This window comes from Corvus hawaiiensis, chromosome 5 (genome assembly GCF_020740725.1).
Source record: "Corvus hawaiiensis isolate bCorHaw1 chromosome 5, bCorHaw1.pri.cur, whole genome shotgun sequence".
NCBI classification, from domain to species: Eukaryota; Metazoa; Chordata; class Aves; order Passeriformes; family Corvidae; genus Corvus; species Corvus hawaiiensis.
In genome coordinates, this window is record NC_063217.1 from 43057397 (window position 1) to 43080324 (window position 22928).

A 22928-nucleotide genomic window follows, 5' to 3' on the forward strand; every position below is an offset into this window, starting at 1 on the left:
TCCAACTTGGCAATTCTTCATCTCCCATTGTTTCTTCAACAGCTTCTCTGACATTCTCACTGAAACGATTCCCAAGCTAACCCACATTTCCTTTGTATTAGAAGTGCTTTTTGTCTCATTTCTAGGTCATGGAGCAAAATGCTGAGTCCCTAAATCAGTCCATTTTAAATTGTTGCTGCTCTGGGTAGGGAGTTGGAAAACCCAGTGTTTAAGTCTACATATGACTCCCAGTGAAAACCTGGAGTGCTGTGTTGAATAATGATATTCTAAGGTTACGTGGCTTGCACAGTCATGTGGGATACACAAGAGTATAAAGCACTTCAATAATTTACACCAAGATAAACAGACTGAAGTCCCCCACAAAACCTTCTGGTCATCAGGATTTTGTTCAGCACTTCGTTATTTTGCCCTTTTTTAGCTTCATAGTGACAATATAATTTCCTTTCAGTTAAAGAAGATTTTTCTCTTCTCTTGAAATCCTTCCAGAAAATAAGAGCTATTTTACAAGAATAAACGTATGACAACATAAAATTCTTTATGCTGTTTTCACAGACCTAAGCAACAGGATCTCTGAAAATCACTACAGGTAATTTATTAGTATGCACACAGAGTATTCCTTTTTTTTCCCTACCATTTTTTTCAAACTACCATTTGATCTAGATGAAAAATACATCCTTGTCAAGTCACCAGCAGTTTTTGTCAACAAGAATGTTCATTTTCTGTGCTGATTCAGCTCTATGGATATTGAAGCATGAAAGTCAGATGAGCATGTGCATGGTGTAATTATGATGCCAAATTTGAAAACCGAAATTTTTTGTTGTCGGGCAGTTACTAACTACCTCTGTTTCCTTCTTTTGTATGAATTCTTTACATGCCTGAATAAACACACATAATATAAACATACATAGCAAAATAACAGCTTACAATAGGGGTATGAAGGGCTAAGCAGTTAGCCACTGTTGCTAAACTAAGGTAACACAGGCTGAATTCTGTGGGCAAAACCCCTCTCTGGAGCAACTCAGGAGTTTTATCAGTTTCAGGAGGCCAGGCTACATCAGTTGAGACCTCGTCAAAAAGGTGTTTAATGGTGACCTACTTTACCCTATCCCTTTGGAGGTGGTTGCTTTTCCCTGTTACATCTGTTTTTTGTCCCCTCAGGCTGGCTAAGTCTGTATGGGTTCACTGTTACCGAAAATGACCAAGCTCTTAACACCAGTTTTCAGCAGTACGTAATTTGACCTATTGTGTTTACTAAAGGAGACATCAAAGGAGTCTCTGGAGCGCTTTCAAGATATGTCTATTTTTATCACTTTGATGTAATTGATTACTAGTCAGATTTGGACCATCCTAATTCAGTTGCTACTCCAGTGCTTGTTCCAGGATGTAAATGTACTAAGCAAACCACAACCTTTGAGAAGTGTTTGGGTTTAACAAAGGATCTGACCAGTGTGCCTAATAGGCTTTGAAAGTTGCTAGTTCAGATAAAATGTTAATGCCTAAAGGTAATTACTCAAACAGGCCAGTTAAGGTGTTTCACAGGCTCCCCAGTATGGGCACGGCTGTTCAGGGGTCACAACATACTGTGTTGATTGAAGTGCAGGCTTTCATTCACCTGCCCAGCTACACGCAAAGTACAGTTTTCACTCTTGGAGTAGAGGTACAGGGAATTAGTTAGCCTGAGCTAATCAGGACACTGATGGTGTACTTCATACACTGAAGTATAAATTGCCTTTTATCTCAGTAGGTTTCCCTGCAGAGATCAGCCAGTGTTTCCAGAAGACCTGGGGCAGAGACCCTCACTGAGCAAGGAGCCCTGATACCATTGATGTCACAAATGGCCCGCAGCAAACTACCTCTCCTGGCCTTCCTCCTTCTGAGGCAATCCTGCTGGTGAATTGTTCGCATATTTATAGTTAAATGAACATCACACTTCAGCAGAGGCAGCAGGTTGACTTTCTGTCATTTAGAGGGATTTTTCTTTCTTGAACATTCTTTCTCTCTTTTTTTCTTTTCTCTCATTGTGTTTTATACAGAATAATGCTGTATTTCTCTGGGGAAATTACTACAGTCTTGTAGAGTGCTGTGTTTTAATTGTTTGACGGTGTATTGACTTAATTTAATGATTTAAGAAAATAAGAAAGTCCACAGAAATACTTCAGGGTTTTTTGGTTGGTTGGTTGGTTTGTCTTTGAACTGTCAGGAGTATATGCTGTTTATTTAGACAAGGGATTTAACTAGCCAACTATCACTGGAACTAGGAGTCATTTTACTTTTCTTTCTGTCCTTTTGAGCAATCTCATCTTTAAAGATTTGCCTGATCTTTTCTTTGGTATGTTCCAGTTAACCACAAGGTATCCAAGAGCTTATTTACACCTCAAATATCCAGGTAATTACAGCCATATATATCTCTTAGAAGGATGGCATGTTATTCTTGTTTGCTGTCTTATTGTAATTCGGTAGATATTGTTGATGACTCTAAGTCTCCAATACTAAAATTAGCCAGTTATTTCATCATTAAGTTTAGGGGGATGGACCAGGGCAGTATTTCTGAGAAGATGGGTTGTGACACACACAGTAGTAACGAAATACGGCCACGTGTTGGCAAGTTGCTGGAAGTTTTGCAAATCATAAAGCAAAGGCAACCTGACTTCTGTTCTCCTGGTGATTTTTATTCTTCAAGGTCAAGCATGCTTTCAGTTTTTCAAAAAATTTTACATAGATTTGTCACTTTTCCAAGAAATAGATGTGAATTTGCTTTTATAAAGACAATGAGGACTGCAAAGTTTGTGGTTTATTTTGCTTTGCTTTGGAAAATGGGACATCATCTTGTTAAAAAAATATCCCCTGAAAAATACTCACTTAAGGAGTTGGTAGTGGAATCCAAGATACTAATTTTCTCAGTCATAGCGATTTAAATTCAATATAACAGCAAGAAAGATAATTTCTTTCCTGACTACTTGGTAGCTTATCTTAAATGATTTTATGATCTCCATTTAGCTCCCATATTAGAAAAGCACTGCTACAACAGAAATGGAGGATTCAGGTACCTGGAGACTAAATGATACCCTTACCCATACATCATTCAGGATATTTGACAGTATCAAATCATGTTAGACAGGCAATTTGAGGGACTATGTGCATCGTTGGAATAATCAAAACATTTCTGTCCCTGAAACTGTCAAAATAACTCACACAAAAGTAAAAAAAAATACTTAACAAAAATAATTTAATTTCTCTTGGAAAAGCAATTTAAAACATTCTCAAGTGTTTTAATAAATTAACTACAGACACTATCACAAAATTAACTTTCAATAAAAGACTTTCTGTTCTACTAAAAAGGGGCACTGGGATCTTTTCCTAGTTTCCAAAAGCACTGTCCTAACATGTTGTTCAACATGAATGCCTCTTAATTATCATGTATCTTTCACAGCCATTAGGATTACATTTCCTGTAAAGTTAAGTTTTGTAAATTTTGGGGTCATACGTTTATATCCTACATTTTGTGTTAGTTACTTTTTTCCCCTTTGAATCAGCAGAGAAAGCAGCTTATTAAAAAAAATATTTACAGACCTTACATCTTTGTGTGCTGGGGCGGGGGGGGTGGTACAGAATTTATATACATTTCTGGCAATATCTTGAAAAGTAAGTGAGGAAGTAACTTAAAAATCTAGGGAATGGCCAGCTATGTAGATCTAGAAGTGCACTGTGCTATAACTGAGTTATGGTCCAGAGGATGGGGAATGTCTGGAAAAAATAGAAAAGAAAAAGCATTAGTAAGATAGGCATAAGTGAGGCTGTATTAATCATATTTACCAGCTGTAATACTATTCCATGTCATTGCCTTGGAATCAAGATAGCCACTTTTTTCTTGCTTTCATCTCCATCTGTTAGACATACACTTGTCTAAATTGAAGAGCCATGGTGTTTTGGGGTTGGGGTTTTTCTTTTGCTCCTCTTTATTCTTGTGAGATGACAGAGAATGAGTATGGGTTACTGTCAGTACCAGACCTGGCTAACCTTGAAAACAGGAGCCAGGCTCAGAAATCTCAGCACTGTTGTTGCACAGCAGCCTGAGAAGGAATGACAAACTGCTGTTTCACTGCAGTGTCAGTGGGCATGGTGACACAGGAAGAACTTAAGAGCAGACTGCAGTCCTACAGCAGAGATCATCTACTCTGTCCTCAGCAGGGGAAGCTGGTAATTTTTCTGTGCTATAATTAGCCACTGCCAATGAATGCACATTGCGTCACAGGAATTAGTCCTGTGGCATTCTCACCTTTGCCTTCCAAAATGAAGGAAATATCTTTCAGTGACAGCTCTTATGCCAAGGGAGTAAAGTACTAAGGGAAAAAATACACCCTCAGATACCTGGTCAAGAATAAACAGTCTTCACTGATAAATGCAGTTTAAAAAGGAAAGGTGAGTGGTCTGCTGCTGAGAATATATTGACATATATATAGCTTCTTGTCCCCAGAATTCCTATCTTGAGCACAGCCTGTAGTGTTTTGGTAGTGGTTTTACTTCACATCTGTTCATTTAACAGTGTGTACTTCCCAGATTGTCAGCTTTGTCCTCTGTAGGTCCTTTAGTGAAGGGGAGGATGTATCTGTTTTCCATCACTGCAGCTTCCTCCCAGGGGACAACCTGGGGATTTTGCAGTCTGGTGTATTGCAACAAACGAGGTAGAACCTGCCACAAATCAATAACATATCTGGTCTCTTATGAATGTATTAGTGAATCCTAAGGATACTTGTTCTGATTTGAGTAAAACTTGAGAAATAGCAGCTCCCTGGAAGACAGTGAAGTTCCAAATCTATGCAAGTCTGTATGTGACCAGCAATCAGATCATTCTGGATCCTCAGGAGCAGTACATACTGGATCAGCTACCTAGTGTGGATGGAAAAACTGGGTGATTCATGTAACGGGTCAAAATTTAAAACTCATTGCAATATTAAATTTATTATGTACTTTCTTGTGCATTGTTAGTGTCACTTGACTGATGTTTCTTACAGTAGTTTCATGTCATACAACTCATTGCTTTCTCTGCTTTAAATAAATGCAGTTTCAAGTTAAGGTAATTGAGTGGATATTCATAGTTTCATCTTATGCTATTTCTGCAACTGCTAGAGTAGCTGCAGAAACCACTACCAGTAATAACTACTTCATAAAAATACAGCTCCAGCTTGGAAAAACCCATACAATGTAAGTAGAAAGTACCTGAACTTCGGCTGGGGATATCTGGGAAGTTAGCACTGAATACACTTATTTTTTCTTGAACTGGGGATTTGTTCAACTTTGTTTTATACACAACTCATGGGTAACATTTCCCACTCCCCAGCAGTAGCAATCAGAGAAAGGAATTAAAGTGTTAAACCCATGGCTGAGAGATCAAAGCATGGCATTTTTCTTGAATAAATAAAAACAGTGTCTACTGTTCTGTTCTCTCATGCACAAAGTTGCCATGTTGGAACCTGCTGCAATTCTTAGAAATCTTGCCATTTTTCTTTACATTCTTGTTTTCATTCTTTTCAAAATTAATTCCCTACAATCTCCAACAATAAGTGCCATTCTAAGCTGCAGGGAATTTTAAAATTCAACAATAATACACGCTGTTAGTAGGACACTGCAGTTACTTAGGCAATTACGATTGCACCTGCTTTCAAAACAGTTATTGGTTTCAAAATGGTTCCTGGTTTCAAACTGGTTACATTGTAAAATTCTTAGACATTAGCTCGATTAGAAAGTAATACCATGCTCATTTAGCAGTAATTTTGTAATATGAACATTATGCTATCACAAGATTACCTCACTGATTTTGTTATAAATGTGATTTGTTTCCTTAACTTTTTTTTCTCTTGAACATTTTGCCCACCATGGACAGGTAGATATTTTCAATAAACACGAGCAGAAGCCACTTAAGGTGCCAGGTCTCAGAGTCAAGTAAGAAAGCACAACACTCCCAGCTTTCTTCTCTAGGCAACTCAACCTCTGGATGTAAAAATATGAAATAAAAACCTAACCTGCATGCAGTGCAATTGCAACTTGCTTGCAATGTTCTTAAGCATACAGGAAAGTAACTGTATATACGTGGTCCTATATCCAATTTGAAGCTGCCAGTCTGCTTAGTTTTCGAGATTTGATTATTTAATAGTTGGATGTTGACAGTGCTGCATAACTAGCTGATGGAGACATTGCATGAAATGAATCACAGTTCCTACAGCTTTTCTGGGGTGTAATGATTTTGCTTGCTTTTGGGGAAGTGGAAGAGAGAGAGATCTTTGCATACAGCAGGAACAGCAGCTAATCACACCCCATTGGGAAAGATCTAGCTTCCTCCTGGAGTGGAGGCTTGTGTTTGCTGATCTCAGAAGCCAGTCCTTCAGTGGCAATGTAGTTATAGTTGGCAGTAGTACTTTAGCCTGCTGCAGAGATTATTCCAGGTGGTCAGTTTGGAAAATGGCAATACCAATTCCAAGAAAATGGTTGAAACAACACCAGACATCCTCTTGATAGAAAAACTCATTACCATGAAAGAGTACTGAGCAAATTACTGTGCTACTTAGGCTTGTTTTATAGATGTAAGAACTGTATGCCTGCTGCCTCAGAACCTTTTGGTTTTTATCCTTACTGTTGTGTACTTGGTAAAAAAAAATCTATGTAATTTATAAATGTTCTTCTCCTTTGCAAATCTCACATGTTCTAGACAGACCAGTAAATTATCTCATTTTACAGCTGAATTAAGGGCAGAGGGAAATGGAGCAATTTTCGAAGGGTAACATAAGGAGGAACACAAACAGATTATTTTAATCTATCCTCAGTATGTTGGACCAGGACTAACCAGCCTGTGGATGCTGAAGGCAGCTCTTATTTCTGCTGTGAGCTGGACCAATGAAGCTATGTTGTACTAACAAGAACAAATTCTGCCAAACATCATCTGCACCTCTAACTTTTCTACCATTCTTATCAAAGCATGGGCTGGTTCTCATTTGGGCGATGTCTGGGGAGTCCCATGTCAAAGACCTGAGCTAGCCCTAAAGATGGAGATCTCTTCCTGTGGGTTCCATGCTCCATTTTATCTGTAAAGTTCTTGCTAGATGAAAAATCCCAGTGATAGAGGATACCTAGTGCTGAAAGCAATAATCATCTTTCCATACAGGTGACCTAGGTTCTGTCCAAGTATGTATGTTTGGGCTTTTTGTGCTGCTCTTTTATTACAGCAACTTCTATATATCCTCCCAACACCAGAGTTTCTGTGGCCAAATTTAGCATGAAACACACAAGCAGAGGCAATCTCTACTTTTTAACAGTTCACAAACTGAAACTAAATATACAAGAATGCATTGTTGCATGCTACTCTCCCCACAAAAAAGCGAGAAAATTTTCCTACCAAACAATATTGATACTTGAGTTGAAAAATATGCTGATAAAATCCTGAAGAAGCAATCTGCCTCTGGAATAAGAATGTCTGCATAGGGTGTTAAACATGTGTAACAGAAGGAAGATGTCACACCTGCCTGCTAAACCTCCTGATGTTGACTAATCTTAAGTTCTGACCCCATAATGTGGTCCCTGAAGATGGATTACTGTATAAAACACTGTTCTTTCCTGCAGGACTGAGCAAGCATGAAGCTTACATTTTTCACCTTAAAGCAAACAAGAAGTCTGCAGTCAAATTGCAGGGTGAACGTGCATCTCCTGGGCTCTGGTTCAAACAGGATTTCTAAAGACCACTTTTCACTTCCACTTCGGTTAAGAATCTCATTCAGGTTTCATTTTCTTTATAGGTTTGCTGCAATCTATGACTTTCAGACTTTGATATCCCAAACCCATCCATGACTCATGTCAGCTGATCCCTACGCAACAGGCAGGGCACAGGGAGAGCAATTCCTCTCTGCAACGTGTGCAGGTGGACTCGCAGTGTGCTGAGTGCAGCACTGATCAAAGGCAGCATGGTGGGGCTGGGGAGCTTCCCTGAAATGTCAGCTGTGCTCCCAGTACCACAGCCAGCATCCAGAGAAGGCCGGAAGAGCAGAAGAATGTGAGGAGGAGGAGGGTAGGACAGAGGGTCTCAACTTCAGTGTGGAGTTGTTTGATTGAGGACTGGAGGATTTAGCTTGTGTATTCTTGCCTCGAAAAGTCTCACAAAGGAGGTTACATCACAACATCTGATGTATAATCTTTACAGGAATAACCAAGAGTTTTACTCTTTCATTATCTCATCTAAGAGACGGCATCTGCCTAGACAAGAAGGAATCATCTTAGGACATCCTACACAGTCATTACATGGATAAATTTAGGTGAGGTAAGGAACTTAGACACTCTGAGATCACAGGAATTTTCCCACTAGCTAAAGGTGATGATTCATCAGGAAATGTTAATGTAGGGTCACAGGTAGAAAAGTAATAGGCCAGAAGCACAAATAAGTTGGATTTATCTTAAACTTAGCTTCCAGTATTTTCCAGCAGGAAAAGTGCACAGTTGATTTGGGCACGTACGGTGGGATTTCAGTACGCTGAGGGAGGAGAGAGAACTGTGCTTCAGTCAGGATCATGTAAGGAAGGAGATAGGTCTTGTAGGATTGTGCTGCTTCAGCTTTCTTGCTCATGCTCTGTGCTATATGCTACTAGCACTTGATAGATTCTCGCACGGTAGCAAAGCACCTTGAACCAAAAGGTGTTGTCATGACCAAGGGATTAATGTTAGAGTCTCCAGGTCTGGACGGATTGTCTAAATTGACTCAGAATGGCTGCACGCTTCCCACTTTTTCATCTGCCTATACAGGGAGGATTTTCTATGCCAAAAAATGACCAGTCTCCTAGACATAAAAATAAAATAAAATGAAAAAAAAAAAAAAAAAGGACACATGTGATAGGTCTGGTTCTGTGCAAATTATTGCCAAACACGAGGTGGATGGGCCTCTCCCTGTAACATTAAGCCTCTCAGCACCCATGTTACCCTACCTTATTCACATGAAGAAAAACTTTCAATCTTTTTACTTCCATATTTATAAGACCATCAGCATGGAATACAACTTGAATGCAGCAGGATGATGACAGGTAATCATATACAACCTGTAAAGCATAAGCCACATATTACTAAAGCCACGCTCCCTCACCTCCCCAGTGCCCAGTTCCCAGTCCCCAGTTCCCAGTGCCCAGTGCCCAGTCCCCAGTTCCCAGTGCCCATTTCCCAGTTCCCAGTGCCCAGTCCCCAGTGCCCAGTCCCCAGTGCCCTGTTCCCAGTGCCCAGTCCCCAGTCCCCAGTGCCCAGTGCCCTGTTCCCAGTGCCCAGTGCCCAGTGCCCAGTCCCCAGTCCCCACTGCCCTGTTCCAGTGCCCTGTTCCCAGTGCCCAGTGCCCAGTGCCCAGTCCCCAGTCCCCACTGCCCTGTTCCAGTGCCCTGTTCCCAGTGCCCAGTGCCCAGTCCCCAGTGCCCAGTCCCCAGTGCCCAGTGCCCAGTCCCCAGTCCCTCCCTTCCTCTTCCCTTCCCCGCCCGCGCGCCCCCTGGCGGCGGGAGCACTCCCGACCCCCCGCGCCGGCGGCAGCGCCCCCTGGCGGCGCCGGTGGGAAGCGCGGCGCGCGCGGGAGGGGCGGGCCCGGCTGCCGGGGCGCGTGCGCGGCCCCGCCCCGCGGCGCGTGCGCGGCGGGAGCATCCCGGGTCGGCGCGCGGGGGGACGGCGGGACAGTGTGGCAATGGTGCTGGAGACTCTGGCCCGCATCGTCAAGGTCCAGCTGCCCGCGTACCTCAAGCGCCTGCCCCTGCCTGAGAGCGTCGGCGGCTTCATCCGCCTCACAGGTAGGCGGGGGGAGCGGGACCCCCTTCCCGCCCGGCGGCGCCGTCGGTCGTGCCTGGGATCCGGCTCCCAGCCTTCCCTCCAGGCATCGCTCGCTGTCTCCCGGCCGCGTCACATAACGGGGAACCCCAAACCCTAAACGGTTGCAGCAGGACGGTGATCCTACGGGAGGTGTAGGTGCCGTGTGGGGCAGGGGGAGCTGTCAGGATGAAGTGCAGGGACAGAGTAAAACATTCGCGTCTGAAATTCCTCTGGGAACCAACGCCGGCGAGCCAGAGGCCGTGCGCGGAGATGGATTGGGATTTACCCAGAGGCATAAAGCACGGCCTCTTCCTCACAGGTCAAAGACAGCATCTCTACCGAGTTAAAACAAAAAAAATCTCTTTCTGGGAGCCCGTCGCATACATAATGTTAGGCTATTGATTTAATTTCGTAATTTTTGTAAGTATTTTCTGGGTGAGGGAGTAAAAATGCCAGTTCGTTGATTGTAGCCCTGTCACAGAGTGAACAAGAAAGAAAAGCGAGTAGTGGCGAATTCTGTGGGTGCTCAGTGCTTTGCACACCGAGGCTCGGGGTGCCCAGGCTCGGCTGTGATAACACAGGCAGGCCCTCAAGCAGTGTCAAGTGACAGGATTAGTTCGGTGATAAGAAAGAAGGAATACGCTCCACAGAAAGCAGAACTAGAAAAAGTTCTCAAAGTGTAGAATCAACCTTATATCTTGCAGCACTAACACTGTGACTGTAATAGTGTTGGAAAATCGTTACATTTAGAACAGGCACAGTTTATTTAAAGCGGGGTTTGAGTACTTCTTTCTTTCCAGCATGTTTATGCTGCTTGTGAACTGCAAGTCCCATTATCAAACCTCTTTTAAATTAACGGTTGTCTTCCACAACTACTCTCCTATATGAAAAAGCTGTTAATTACATTTACCAAATGGAGAAATTCAGCTGCTATAAAGTTGTGAGTTAGGGGATAAAACAAACTATAGAACAATGCAGCTTCTTCTGTTTGTAGTATTTGGCAGTTTCCTAATGAAGTCATTGCCCTTATAGCCACAAGTTGACTTAAAATTTGTTAAGCTTAGTAATATTTTAGTGACTTATTGCTTCTAAGCATTTTAGTGACTTACTGCTGTCTAACCATGTTTTTCTGTAACAGGATTATTTGTGCAGTCTCTGTATTCACAACGTGTAAAAACCACCACAAGTAGTAATACAATTTATTCTGAAAACCTCTGAAAGGTTTGGTCTGTAGACCAGAATCAGGACTTTGGGGTTTTTACATAGTGTGATCAGTGAGGGAGAATTGTTTTGTTGTCACATTGTTTACCTCATTGACTTTCAGGTACTTCCTTGAATTTGGAGGGAGGGCAAGAAGCAAACAACCGATTTCTTAAGTGTAGACCAAACATGTGAAATGTCAGTCCCAAAATATTAAACAAAAGTAAAAGGAGCTGAGTCAGAAACTGCTTTGAGAACTGGTAGTACTTAATGAGCATACCTGAAAAATCCACTGCCTCTAGTTCTTAGTGATTTTTTTTGATTGGACTCTAAAAATGGGAGACAAAGGTATATTTAAAAATACATGGCTACAGAAAGAACACTTTTACAGTTTAAAACTTTTTTTTTCAATTGTAAGCTAGACTAGTATCTGCTGCCATGCTTATACATCTTCTCAGGGTGAATATGAATGAAAATGGAGGGGACAAAAGCAAAACAGTACAGGGTGCTTCAAGTTATGGCATAGGGTAAATGCAACACAGTGAGACTTTTGAGAAAGATACTGTAGGACACTGCATCCTAGGCACCTAAATTAAAACATTATCATCTCTTAGTGCCTAAAGGTTATTGAAAGTCATTGAAACATCATTGCCCATTGAAGAGTCGTGTGCTTACTTGCATGCAGAGCTGCTGTCAGTCTAAAGTTTCATCTGAGAAAATGATTGCTTGAGCAAGTGCTGCATCTTCTGTGTTGTGGTCTTTGTCCTGTCCTAAAGTTACAATCCTCTAGGAGCAGGGGATTCCCAATCCTGGGGTTATTTTTGCAGTGAATTACCATTAGGGGAAGACTATTAGACAATAGAGAAAATTAGATTAGTTTTCCATTTTGTGTTTGCTACTGTTACAAATTACAGAGTATATTCTTTGGAAAATGGCATACTTTGCTTCTTTTTGGAAAGTGAGAATTGATCTAAAAACATTTAAAGCGCATTAATATTTGCTCTTTGGTGGCATCTATTGAACTTATTCAGGGACCAGCACTTTGAAACACTCGCCAGCATAGACCTTGTTTGCAAATGCAGGCCAGAATCCAGATTTGGAACACTGCAGTCTTTTCTTAACTCTTTCATTGCTTCTGTAAACTCTCATTAGCTTGCAGGCAGATGCAACTTCAGTTCCTGTAGTGCATCAGTTGTAGAAACAACAGACCAAAAGTATATGGAGCACCTTGGTTTTTTTATAGGATGTTATATAGTGTGCTGATTAAAGATCTGGCTATGTGTTGTTTGTTGTGACCTTACCAAACCAGAATGAAAAACTGCTTGTTTGAAGAGAAAGACTGTTATCATCCAGTGCAGGTAAAAGCACTCCTGAGGGTAAAAGCAGTGAGGGAGAAAGGAAAGAATGTTTGACCTTAGGTTTGAAAGTGGATATCTAAATTATCATGCTGTGCTGCTCAGAAGCCTCTTTCAGTGTCTTGTCATAGCTGCTTTAGCCTTCACGTCTCAAGTTCAGTGAAATGGACGGTATTGTCTCATGCCAGCATTGCTTTTTGTCCTGGAAGATGTCACTAAAATGGCCATAGACATTCACATAGCAAACAACCAAAACCAGTCAGGATAGATCTGCTTATTAGTTCTGAAAAGAATGTAATTACTAAGTACTTTCAATTTGCATGAAGAACATCATCAGTTCAGAGAATATACAAGCACAGTTCAAATATTCCTTTTGACTCGTAGTTAATGCTTGTTAAAATTTTGGTTTGCAGTTGAGCTGTTACTGTAAGAAGCTGCTTTTGGGTCTGCATAGGGTTATTTCCACAAAAACTAGCTGAAGCATAAGTCAAAGATGACAAAGGAGTAGCTAATGGAAGACAAGCAGGGAACACCTGCTTTGATTTTACTCTCAGGCTGGTCTGTACCTTTGTTCACAGTGTATGTGTTTCTTTTGTTTTTGGATGGGTTACTGTTGGACTAAAAATTAAGGCAGCCTCTCCTTGAAAATATCCATGGCCTCAGCTTCTTGGAATTCTCTGGTTTCTGATACTTTCCAGGATTTATCTTTGGGATTGGTCTCTATCTAACACAAGTCTGAAGACTAGCCTGTTTGATACACTACTCTTCATTTCTGGCTCCAAAGTCTGCCTCTCCCCATGCAGCAGAACTGATAAGGAATCTCCAGAATCAATGTAATGGCTGAATTCTGAGTTGTCAGCTGTGAAAATAAACAGTCTTGTGAATTGCCCTACATCTGCTTCAGGAAGGTATGAATGGCTTCAAAACCAGAGCAGTCTACACTTGTGGGAAGACATCATTGCATTAGTTTGGGTGAAGAGTTTTTCCCATCCCTGCTCACCCTGCCTAAAGTTCTCTGACAGTGTCTTGTATCTCTTGCCTTAGAACATGATCACGTTGATTTTTCAGTTTAAACATAGGAGCTTCAGGCAGTCTTTTGGCAATAACCAGGCAGTTTATGATTAGTGTACACATGAATGTAATTGGGGGCTTTCTAGAGACTCCCAGATCAGAAGTAAGTACAGAATGTACTGGCTAGTGAGGACAAAACTACTTATCAGCAGTTAGCTTGATACAATTATTAAAGAATAACCATCCTAAATAATAGCCTTGTGCATCCTATTCATGTTTATTTCTAATTTCCTTTCTCAGAGGTTACAGCTATCATGTTCCTCTTTCACTTGAATGAACCCAGCTGGCTGTGAGTCATCCATAGACATGACTACTGTTCTGATTTTGATGCTGTATCGGAGTGTGAGACGTGTCCTTTTTGTGTGTCAATCTTAGCCCAGTTAAATTCATCACACACTTGATAGATGCCCTGGTCCTGGTGTGCCTCCTGGAATGTCTGTTCTGTCTTGGAGTTCAGAGGAGTAGCTTTGTAGAGATCCACATTTTTGCCAACAGTTAGGTTAAGTACACATTTTTTTTCAGTGACCAAATATTTTTCCTCTCTTTTGAAATACATTCCAAGTCAGTCCTTCAGGTCAGAAAGTGCATTTGGATTCCTGATGGAATTGATGGAGCATTCTGGAAAAGTAATGATAGAAAAGGCAAACGGGCACTGCTGTCCAGGAAGCTCAGGATTCTGTAGCTGAAAACATTTGAGTATCTCAGTGTTAATTAATATTTAGGGCTTGCAGCTTGTTGGAGGAACTAAGAAAAGAGCACCAGAAATTAATGTATTGCAGTGACTTAGTGAATGTTGTGAACTGTGGTGCGTAGGGACTGCTGCAAGTGCAGTTGGGAAATGAATACTGAGGCTTCTTGCAGTGCCTTTAGCATTTATGCAGCTGTGATGCGTTTCCAGATAAATGCACTAAATGTGGCTGTCACATGAAAGGCAACAAAGAACAAAAAATTAGTCCCACAAATTATTTTCATTACATAGTCTAGTTCCAGAAAATTCAAATCCTTAAGAAAAATCCACTGGATGCTAACTGGAAAAGTATTGGCATAAACGTGTGTTTTACTAGTACAAATAAAATCAATCTATACAGAATAATGTATTTTCTGAGAGCTACAACCCACCTGCTCTGTGTTTTCTTTCTTGTACATCTTCATTTCAAAAAACAAATTGTAGAACAAAATTTTTCTATGTTCTTATCCTAAATAATTTAGAAGAGTAACTTGATTACAGTGACTTGTCTTAAAGTGCTTGTGCAGCTATTTGTGCTCCAGCTCATTATTTTTCTTCCAACTTTTTTCTTTCTCTTCTAAAGTATTTTTAAACTCACTTCTATGTGAGTATTTAGATTTAATATATTCTCCAGAAATTTAGAAAAATGTTCTCAACCTTTAGTGCACCATGGTATTCAAATTGGAGTGGAGTATTGTCACAGCATGTTTTGCTAGAAAAGTGGATTCACCTTATATATATATATATATGTATAAAAATATCTTCTATCTATATTTTTATATATATATATATATATGTATAAAGGCCAATTATTGATGCATTTCTTGAAAAGTCCAGTAAGTCTTCTCTCACCAGTATGCCTAGAAGATTTATAATGATGTAGCAGGGCAGCCAGATCTGCAGTGCATACTTGTATCTTTTACCTGTACTTGAAAGAAGTTCCTTACCTTGGTAAAAAGCAATTTTCTGTGACTTGACCTACTGATCTTAGGTCTCTTTCTTTCTCTATATTGCAAAAACTTGTTGCAGATCCCTGAGCAAACACAGGTCTGAAAAATAAACGAAGAAGATTGGTGAAGGTTTTGCCAGTGCCTTAGGGTTGCCCAATTTAAAAATCTTTTATTTGTTTTGTATTTATTATCTTCTATTGAATCATCTTGCAGAGTGATAAAATTCAATTTCAGAAAAAATTCTAGGAGTCGGAACTTTACTTTGGCTACAGTAAATCCCAAGACTTAATCTGTGTCTTTTTTTTTTCCCCCTTGAGACTTACCAGTGGAATTTTGTTTGCCCTGAGGGCCCTGCTGACTGAGCAGCCCCATTCCATACCCTCAGCCTAAGCCATCTGAAAGTAGCTGATGCTGCACCATCCTGGAGTGGTGTCAAAGCCACCCTAAACCTCACCTTATCTTTAGTTTCAGAATGGCTGCGGTTACTGCCTTTCCTGGGCGTGCTGGCCTTGCTCGGTTACCTTGCTGTTCGTCCCTTCCTCCCCAAGAAGAAACAGCAGAAGGATAGCTTGATTAACCTCAAGATCCAGAAGGAAAATCCAAAAGTAGTGAACGAGATAAACATTGAAGATCTGTGCCTCACTAAAGCTTACTGCAGGTGTTGGCGTTCAAAGACGGTAAGACATTGTGCTGGTGTAGGATTAGAGATTGAAACTTGCCTGTTTTTATCAGTGCTTTGGTGTGGATTGCTCCTGTGCTGAGCTGTTGCTTTTGTCTGAAGGTGGAACATGTTCCTGAATTTTGTAGAATGGCACAGACCTCTCTACATGCAGAAAGCAACTGTAGAAACTCCAAAGAGACAGAGTAGGGTTTTTCTAGAAATGTTTAGAGAGTGACCACATGTGAGTAGAATAAAACCAAGCAAACTTGTTTTACTGTTTGAAAATACATTGCAACTAAATAAAAGATAACTACTCTTATTTCACAAAAAGACAATGCTTAGAAAGTTGTTCATATTACAATGAAAATAAGGCTGGGCCTCTGTTGATGAGGGAGATTCCCATCTTGTCCAGAGCAGTGAGGTGACTGGTTTGGATAGTCCATATCCCCCAAATCAACTAGATGTAAATGAATGTATTTCATCTAGCCTCAATTTTAATTTCCTGATTCAGTTTTGAATGTCCTAACCACACTCTGGTTTTGTTCTCTCTGGACTGAATGCTTTCCTTTTTTAATTTAAAATAAAGTCTGCCCTGAACTGAAGAAGCTCACTCAGCTGTTATCACTTTGGACTAATCACTTCAGCCAAGTCTTTCAGCTTTTCTTAAAAAAGTACTTTCTGGTTGCAAATGACTAAAATCTATTGAGCACTCTTATTAGTTCCACAATAAATCTTAATGCATTTGTAGCTGTGATGGCTACTTTGTTTGCTGTTCTTTCATGGAAAAGGCTTTGTCCCTGACTTTGTGTCTAAGAACAGCTATTTTAGGATCTCACAAACTTAGTTACCCATTAACAGTGTTTGTTTTCCTTAGTGTCATGTGTCCTGTGTCTGATAGGAGGCAAGGAGTTTGACGTTGAAGCAGGACATCACAGGAGGAACTAGCAACATTATCAAAGTGCTCAGGGCATAGGAGGAAATACAGAAATCACCATGCAGTTACTGTACAGAGTTATGCTAATTCCCCGTGTATGTTTTCTTTCAGTTCCCTGTCTGTGACGGCTCCCACAACAAGCACAATGAATTAACAGGAGATAATGTAGGTCCACTAATACTCAAGAAGAAAGAAGTATAGCAGATGTTTAATCTAGATCATTACTGATAAAAAGTCTTTTATACCGTTGTAGTTGCAAGGGACAGCGTTTTATTATGTGATTAGTATGATTTAGTTTCATGATTGCTGTAGATTTCTTTTTGGAATAAACTGCATTTAGACAGTGATGAATTTGTCACTGTTTTGGTACCTTATTCTGAGAAGAATTTTGTCTGCTTTGGAAAACTGTAAAGTACCTATCTCTGTAAATAAGTCGTTTATTTCAAGAATAAATTGACTTTCTACAACTAAGCCTTTTTTGTATGAACATACAATTATAAAACTGTCACTATTTCAAGTGATGTAAGTGCACTTTTCTGTTGATTTTGTTCTGCTGAGAAATCATGTTTTATTTTGTTTTTCAGGAACAAATTTAACTGTACTTAAGTGGGGGAGAAAAAGATACCAAATTCCTCCTTTGTGAATATATATTCAGGCAGGCAGCAGATCAGTATTAGGTCATGCACGCTGAAGGTGTGGCCTGCCTGGTGCCCAAGTGGGCAGTTTGTTGGTCTTACACAAAGCAGCCCAGCTCAGACAAAACCCACACCACTGGAAAGTTTCATACAGCATCCCAGGTGGAGTGCTGGCAGTTCCAGGCCATATGTAAACTAAATTATTGAGCTGGTCAGCCATCAATGTTAGCCCTTTATTTTGGGCCCTCTGTTGATGGTAAGGAAACAAAATTTTGCCTCCTGGAAGGTCACTTGCACTACAGTCACTACTTTTTGTAACAGGAATTTTCAAGGGATGAATGGGTTAAACGACAACTGAGGATGCAGAGCTGAGCTGTTCTCTTGGCTTGTTACCCATTCAGAATTATTATTTAGGCAAGTCAGAACGTTACTGTGGTGAGGCTTAATTTCAGATGCAGATAATTACTGCTTACCTAACTGCTAGATTCCTAATTAATTATTTTAAAGTGCTTAATTCTCCCACAAAATACTGTATCCATCAGTTTAAAAATAAAAATTTGATCCATGCTACAGTTTTAGACAATGGTATGAAGACAGATTGCACCCATTCCTTAACAGCATTTCATTTGACCCATTGTTAGGTGGGAAGCCCTAGAGCCGTTGCCAAAGCTGATCACCAGAGTGCTGAAACAGAAAGCAAGTCAGAAAGCTGTTCTCACCTAAGGGCTCTTGCGGCAGCAGCAGAATTAAGGTAGTCATTCCTCCACCATTTGTGACAGTTGTAGTTCTAGGTACCAAAACCTCTTGCCTTGCAGCAGAAGATGGCAGGTTAGGATGTGACTGTGTGTTAAATACCTGCTTTTACAAAGTGTGTAATAGAACCATCGTATAGTGTTTATTGTTTAAATGCTTCATGGTGGTCTTACCTTAATGGATGAGCAAACCATATTAGGATATAACATTTATAATAGAAAAAAAATATAAAGGTGAGTGTCTCATACTCAGTGTTTACTTACAGATATATATAGAATACCAAGGCCCAGTTCTTGGGTTTGGTGAAGAAATTACCATGACATGTAAAGCCCTGTCTTTGACATTTTTTTTCAGGCTTTAAAATCCAGAGTCTACTGTAGCAGACTTAGTAGACACAGGCCTGTATGTGCTTCCAGCTTTTATCAGGATACTTTTGTATTCAAATAGTTTAGTTTCCTCTGAAATCAAAACCAAACCTGTTAAATTAAGACAAGCCTTGTTAAAGTGAGTAGTACAGCAACGTGGTTTTGTTTCTCCCAAAAAGCTCCTTGAAGAGAAGGACAGTGTAAGGTTTAACCTCTTGACTCCATCTTTAACACAGCTTGATAATGTAATTTTTTTTTTCTCCCTACTTGCTGTTAGATGAGATAGTTCAACAGCAATCTACAAACATGGCTATAGGATAAACAGGGACAGTTTTTTTGTTTGTGGTTACGTCTGTAAGGGAATGGAACAGATTTGTAGTCTTGCAAGAGCAAGTCACAGTTCCCTTGTTCAAAGGACATTTTAGTAATTTCCACAAGATAATAATATAATGAGAACCACAAGCAAGATAAATCATTATTTCCTTACATTTCAAAATCTGTCAAGGTAATACTGTCTCATGGTCATGGAACTTTCTATAGAAAGAAAATCTCAAAGAATTTACTAATCCATTCTATCTGAAGTCCACAGAGATAGATAGCTAAATGTGGAAGTGCCTGTACAGCTCTGTATCTCACCAGCAACTGAGCAAGTTGAACCAATTACCTGACTTTTCTAATCTAATTGGGAAGTTCCACACAAAGGAATAAATTTGCCCTAAATACTAATAAAGACCAGAACTGAGGTAGTAGGACCAGGTCTTCAGTCTTGATGCAAAATCTAGGGAAACTGAAATCAGCATGTTGTGATACCTATTTACAAGAACAGCAATGTTTACCTGTCTTTTCATTATTTATTTGAACAGAGTTATAATGAACTACAAATAAACTTGTAAAACAGGTTTAGAGAAAGGTGTCTGGCTTGGGGCAACTACTAGACAAAGTGAATGTAATTGAAGTGCAATTGACCAAAAATTTGATCTCCTACACTCTTTATTTAAAAAGCAAGATGCAGAAACTATCATCTGTTTCGTGGCTGTATTACACCATGACTTTCACAGTTAATTTTAGACTTCAGTTTAAATTCCGTAAAAAGCTCCATTTGGCTGAAAAAGGGAGAGTAAGCAGTGATTATAATCATATTATCATCACATCCCCTGGCCTGTGCGACTCCCTGCTTCCAGATGGCCAATTTCTGTCTTTTCCCATATGCTGCCTGCTGTAACTGCTGGATGCTGGGAACACTTTCTGCTGTCAGATCTTTCTGCTGCAGAGGTTCTTGTGAACCTTGTGGAACAGCATGCTCGGAGTTCCCCCACACTACGCCTGTGATTATGCCTGCTTGACAGCGGGACTCTCTGGTTATCAGTTACAACACATTGTGCTCTAATTTTATTTTCTGCAAATAAGAGACTACCATGCTGTAATGATTTTATTGGCCTGAATTTATGCCTTATTCAGTAACGATTTCCATGGCATTTTGTTGAAAGGGAAGTGGTCTTCAGTGTCATGATTCATCTGCACTAGCTGTGATAAAAAGTGAAATCAAACCTTTCAAAGTTAGCTGCTATTTAAAAGCAGCTGGAATTGTCATGATACTTACTAAAAAAACCCAGTCTCTTAGGTTCCTAGTATATTCCTGATAGACTATATCCTTTAATGAAAAGATGGAAGTGTTTTCTTCCTTTCTGGAAGACAAGGAGAGGAACATTATAAAGCATTAAAGCTTTTAATTTTTGATCTGCAGGTCTATGTAGTAGGTTCAACCTGATTCTTTTTGGAGATTTAATAAAAGCTGGGGGAAAGGGGTCTTGTGAGAAATACCCGCATAAAATGGCAGGGAAAGAAAAATTGATTAAATCTTATTTAGATAAGCAAAAAAGACGACAGGTTTCATTGGTATAGCTTATTCAGGCACTCAGAATGGTGGAAGTGATCTAATGTGTAATTGAGAGTGCACTGAGGTTAAGGGAACATGGTAAATCCCATTTATGAGATGCTATTATGCTGGTGAGGAAGTATTAAGAGACTATCACGAACAAGAGCTCTTTATCAGAGGTTTGCTTTCATACTTAAGTTTGTGTCCAAATTTAAAGGGCTGTAATTCTTACAACATCACACTTCCGTTATTGAACACATTCCAAATTTGGCATAGTGATCCCTGTGGGAGGATTCTACTTTTTATAAAACTTTACAGAAAAATGAACTCCTTTCACTTAAGTAGAACTATTTTATAGACAGTCACTGATGAACTGAACACTGTATTCCCTCATCTTGTCAGTTAGGTTTACCAACATTACAATTTCCAAATACTTAACCTCCTGTTAAAACTACACCTATTTCACAGAATTGTAGAATCAATGAGGTTGGAAAAGACCTCTGAGATCATCGAGTCCAACCTATGACCACCATGTCAACTAGACCACGGCTCTAAGTGCCATGTCCAGTCTTTCCTTAAACACCTTCAGGGAAGATGATTCCACCACCTTCCTGGGCAGTCCATGCCACTGTTTAGCAACGCTTTCTGTGAAGAAATTCCTGGTAATGTCCAACTTAAACCTCCCCTGGTAAAGCTTAAGACTCTGTCCTCTCATCCTGTCACTGGTTGTCTGGGAGAAGAGGCCGACCCCCACCTGGTTACACCCTCCTATCAGGGAGTTGTAGAGCGGTAAGGTGCCCCCTGAGCCTCCTCTTCTCCAGGCTGAACACCCCCAGCTCCCTCAGCTGCTCCTCATAGGACTTGTGCTCCGGACCCTTCCCTGGCTGCGTTGTCCTTCTCTGGACTCTCTCCAGTACCTCCATGTCCTTCCTGTAGTGAGTGGCCCAGAACTGGACAGAGCTCTTGAGGTGTGGCCTCATCAGTGTTGAGTACAGGGGGACAATCACTGCCCTGGTCCTGCTGGCCACACTACTGCTGATCCAGGCCAGGAAGCCACTGGCCTTCTTGGCCACCTGGGTACACACTGGCTCATGTTCAACCACTGCTGACCAGCACCTCAGGTCCTTTTCCACCGGGCAGCTTCCCAGCCACTCTGTCCCCAGCCTGTGGCACTGCCTGGGGTTGCTGTGACCCAAGGACAGGACTCGGCCCTCAGCCTTGTTGAACCTCATTCCGTTGGTCTCAGCCTATTGATCCAGCCTGTCCAGATCCCCTGCAGAGCCTTCCTATCCTCCAGCACATCAACAGTGCCACCCAACTTGGTGTTGTCCATGGATTTACTGTGGGTGCACTCAATCCCCTCATCCAGATCATCAGTAAAGATACCGAACAGGACTGGGCCCGGAGGACACCAGGAGTGCATGTGAAGTAGACAGAACAGGCACAGAAGTCCAGGGATGACACAATAATGACCAAGCACAGCACCCTTAACCATTGCTCCAGCTTCAAACCCATCGGGTGCAGTTTGAAAGCATCTTCCTTTGAGGTCAGGAGACTGAAACTAAAGAGGGATTGAACTGAAGATGGTACATTCCTGAGGAAGCAGAGAGAACAGCAGCGTGCACAGTTAGAAAAATAAAATGTACTTGACAACTGTTAGGGGAAAACTTACCACAGAATTTCCTGGTATTTTTATCATTGTGCTGGAACTGCAGGCTATGAAATTTAAGTACTTCTCAGGAAGCTTGCTTTTTGCATGGAGAGGAGGGCTTATACAAAGGCATGCATACTGAGCTGTGCACAGCTCATCTGTATACAGAGGCATATGACACTCTGCAAGTAGTACAGTGTCAACATTAGAAGTATTTAAGTAGTTAAAAGTATTTTTGTAGATTTTTTGTTTTGCATATTAAAAATTTAGAAGCTAAAAAAGAAATGATTGGTTCTTACTAATGCCAAAATCTAGACACATCAAATGTATTCTACACAGTGTCCTGTAAAACGAGTTCAGTGAACTGTAGTGTAGAAATCTGCCAGGAGGGTGTTGTCCACCTCAGTTACAGGCACAATCCAATAGCCTTAAAAAAAATAACAAAGTAGCTTCCAGTTTCTGAGGGATGCTGTGCGAATCCCATGCCTCAGAATGGAGTTACTAACAACTTACTTGGAGCTAGTTACTTGTACAAAATGTAGCAGAGGAAGACAGATTTGCTGGTATTTGTCACGTGGTACCAAACCTAAAAGGCAAGAGCAGGATTTTGATCAACAGAGGTTACTCCTGGCTGTAGGACAGCATCTCTCCCTCGACATCATGTTGTGTGAAGGCCGAGGTACACAGGTGAAGAAGCAGCATATACAGTCCATACAACCCTCTCCCAGTCCGTATAGGCATCCCACAACCATCATCCCATTTTCAAGCTCTGTCCTTTTTTCTGCCAGCACCAACATCTGTATTACCACAGTCCATGATGGCCCCCAGCTGTCCCTTTGAGCATGTAAGTACCACTTGCTGTTCCTTGCTATGACCAGAGCTGACAGTCCCTTGAAGGCACAAAGGAGTGCATCAGCTGTGAGGAAGAACAGCAATA

The 22928-nt window shown here is 40.8% G+C and overlaps 1 protein-coding gene and 1 long non-coding RNA gene across 2 annotated transcripts; one reads left to right on the top strand and one right to left on the bottom strand.

Moving 5' to 3' along the window:
* The first annotated feature begins 9626 nt into the window (after window positions 1–9626).
* CISD2 (CDGSH iron sulfur domain 2) lies at window positions 9627–17182 on the top strand. The gene is made up of 3 exons (XM_048303294.1): window positions 9627–9794; window positions 15582–15793; window positions 16823–17182. Exons 1-3 carry the CDS (start codon window positions 9692–9694, stop codon window positions 16910–16912), a joined length of 405 nt encoding a protein of 134 aa, XP_048159251.1. The 5' UTR covers window positions 9627–9691; the 3' UTR covers window positions 16913–17182.
* On the bottom strand, window positions 13643–15586 carry LOC125325816. The gene is made up of 2 exons (XR_007203551.1): window positions 15114–15586; window positions 13643–14356 (listed from the first exon to the last, which is right to left on the bottom strand). It is a non-coding gene; the product is annotated as an uncharacterized LOC125325816 (long non-coding RNA).
* Window positions 17183–22928: the final 5746 nt, after the last annotated feature.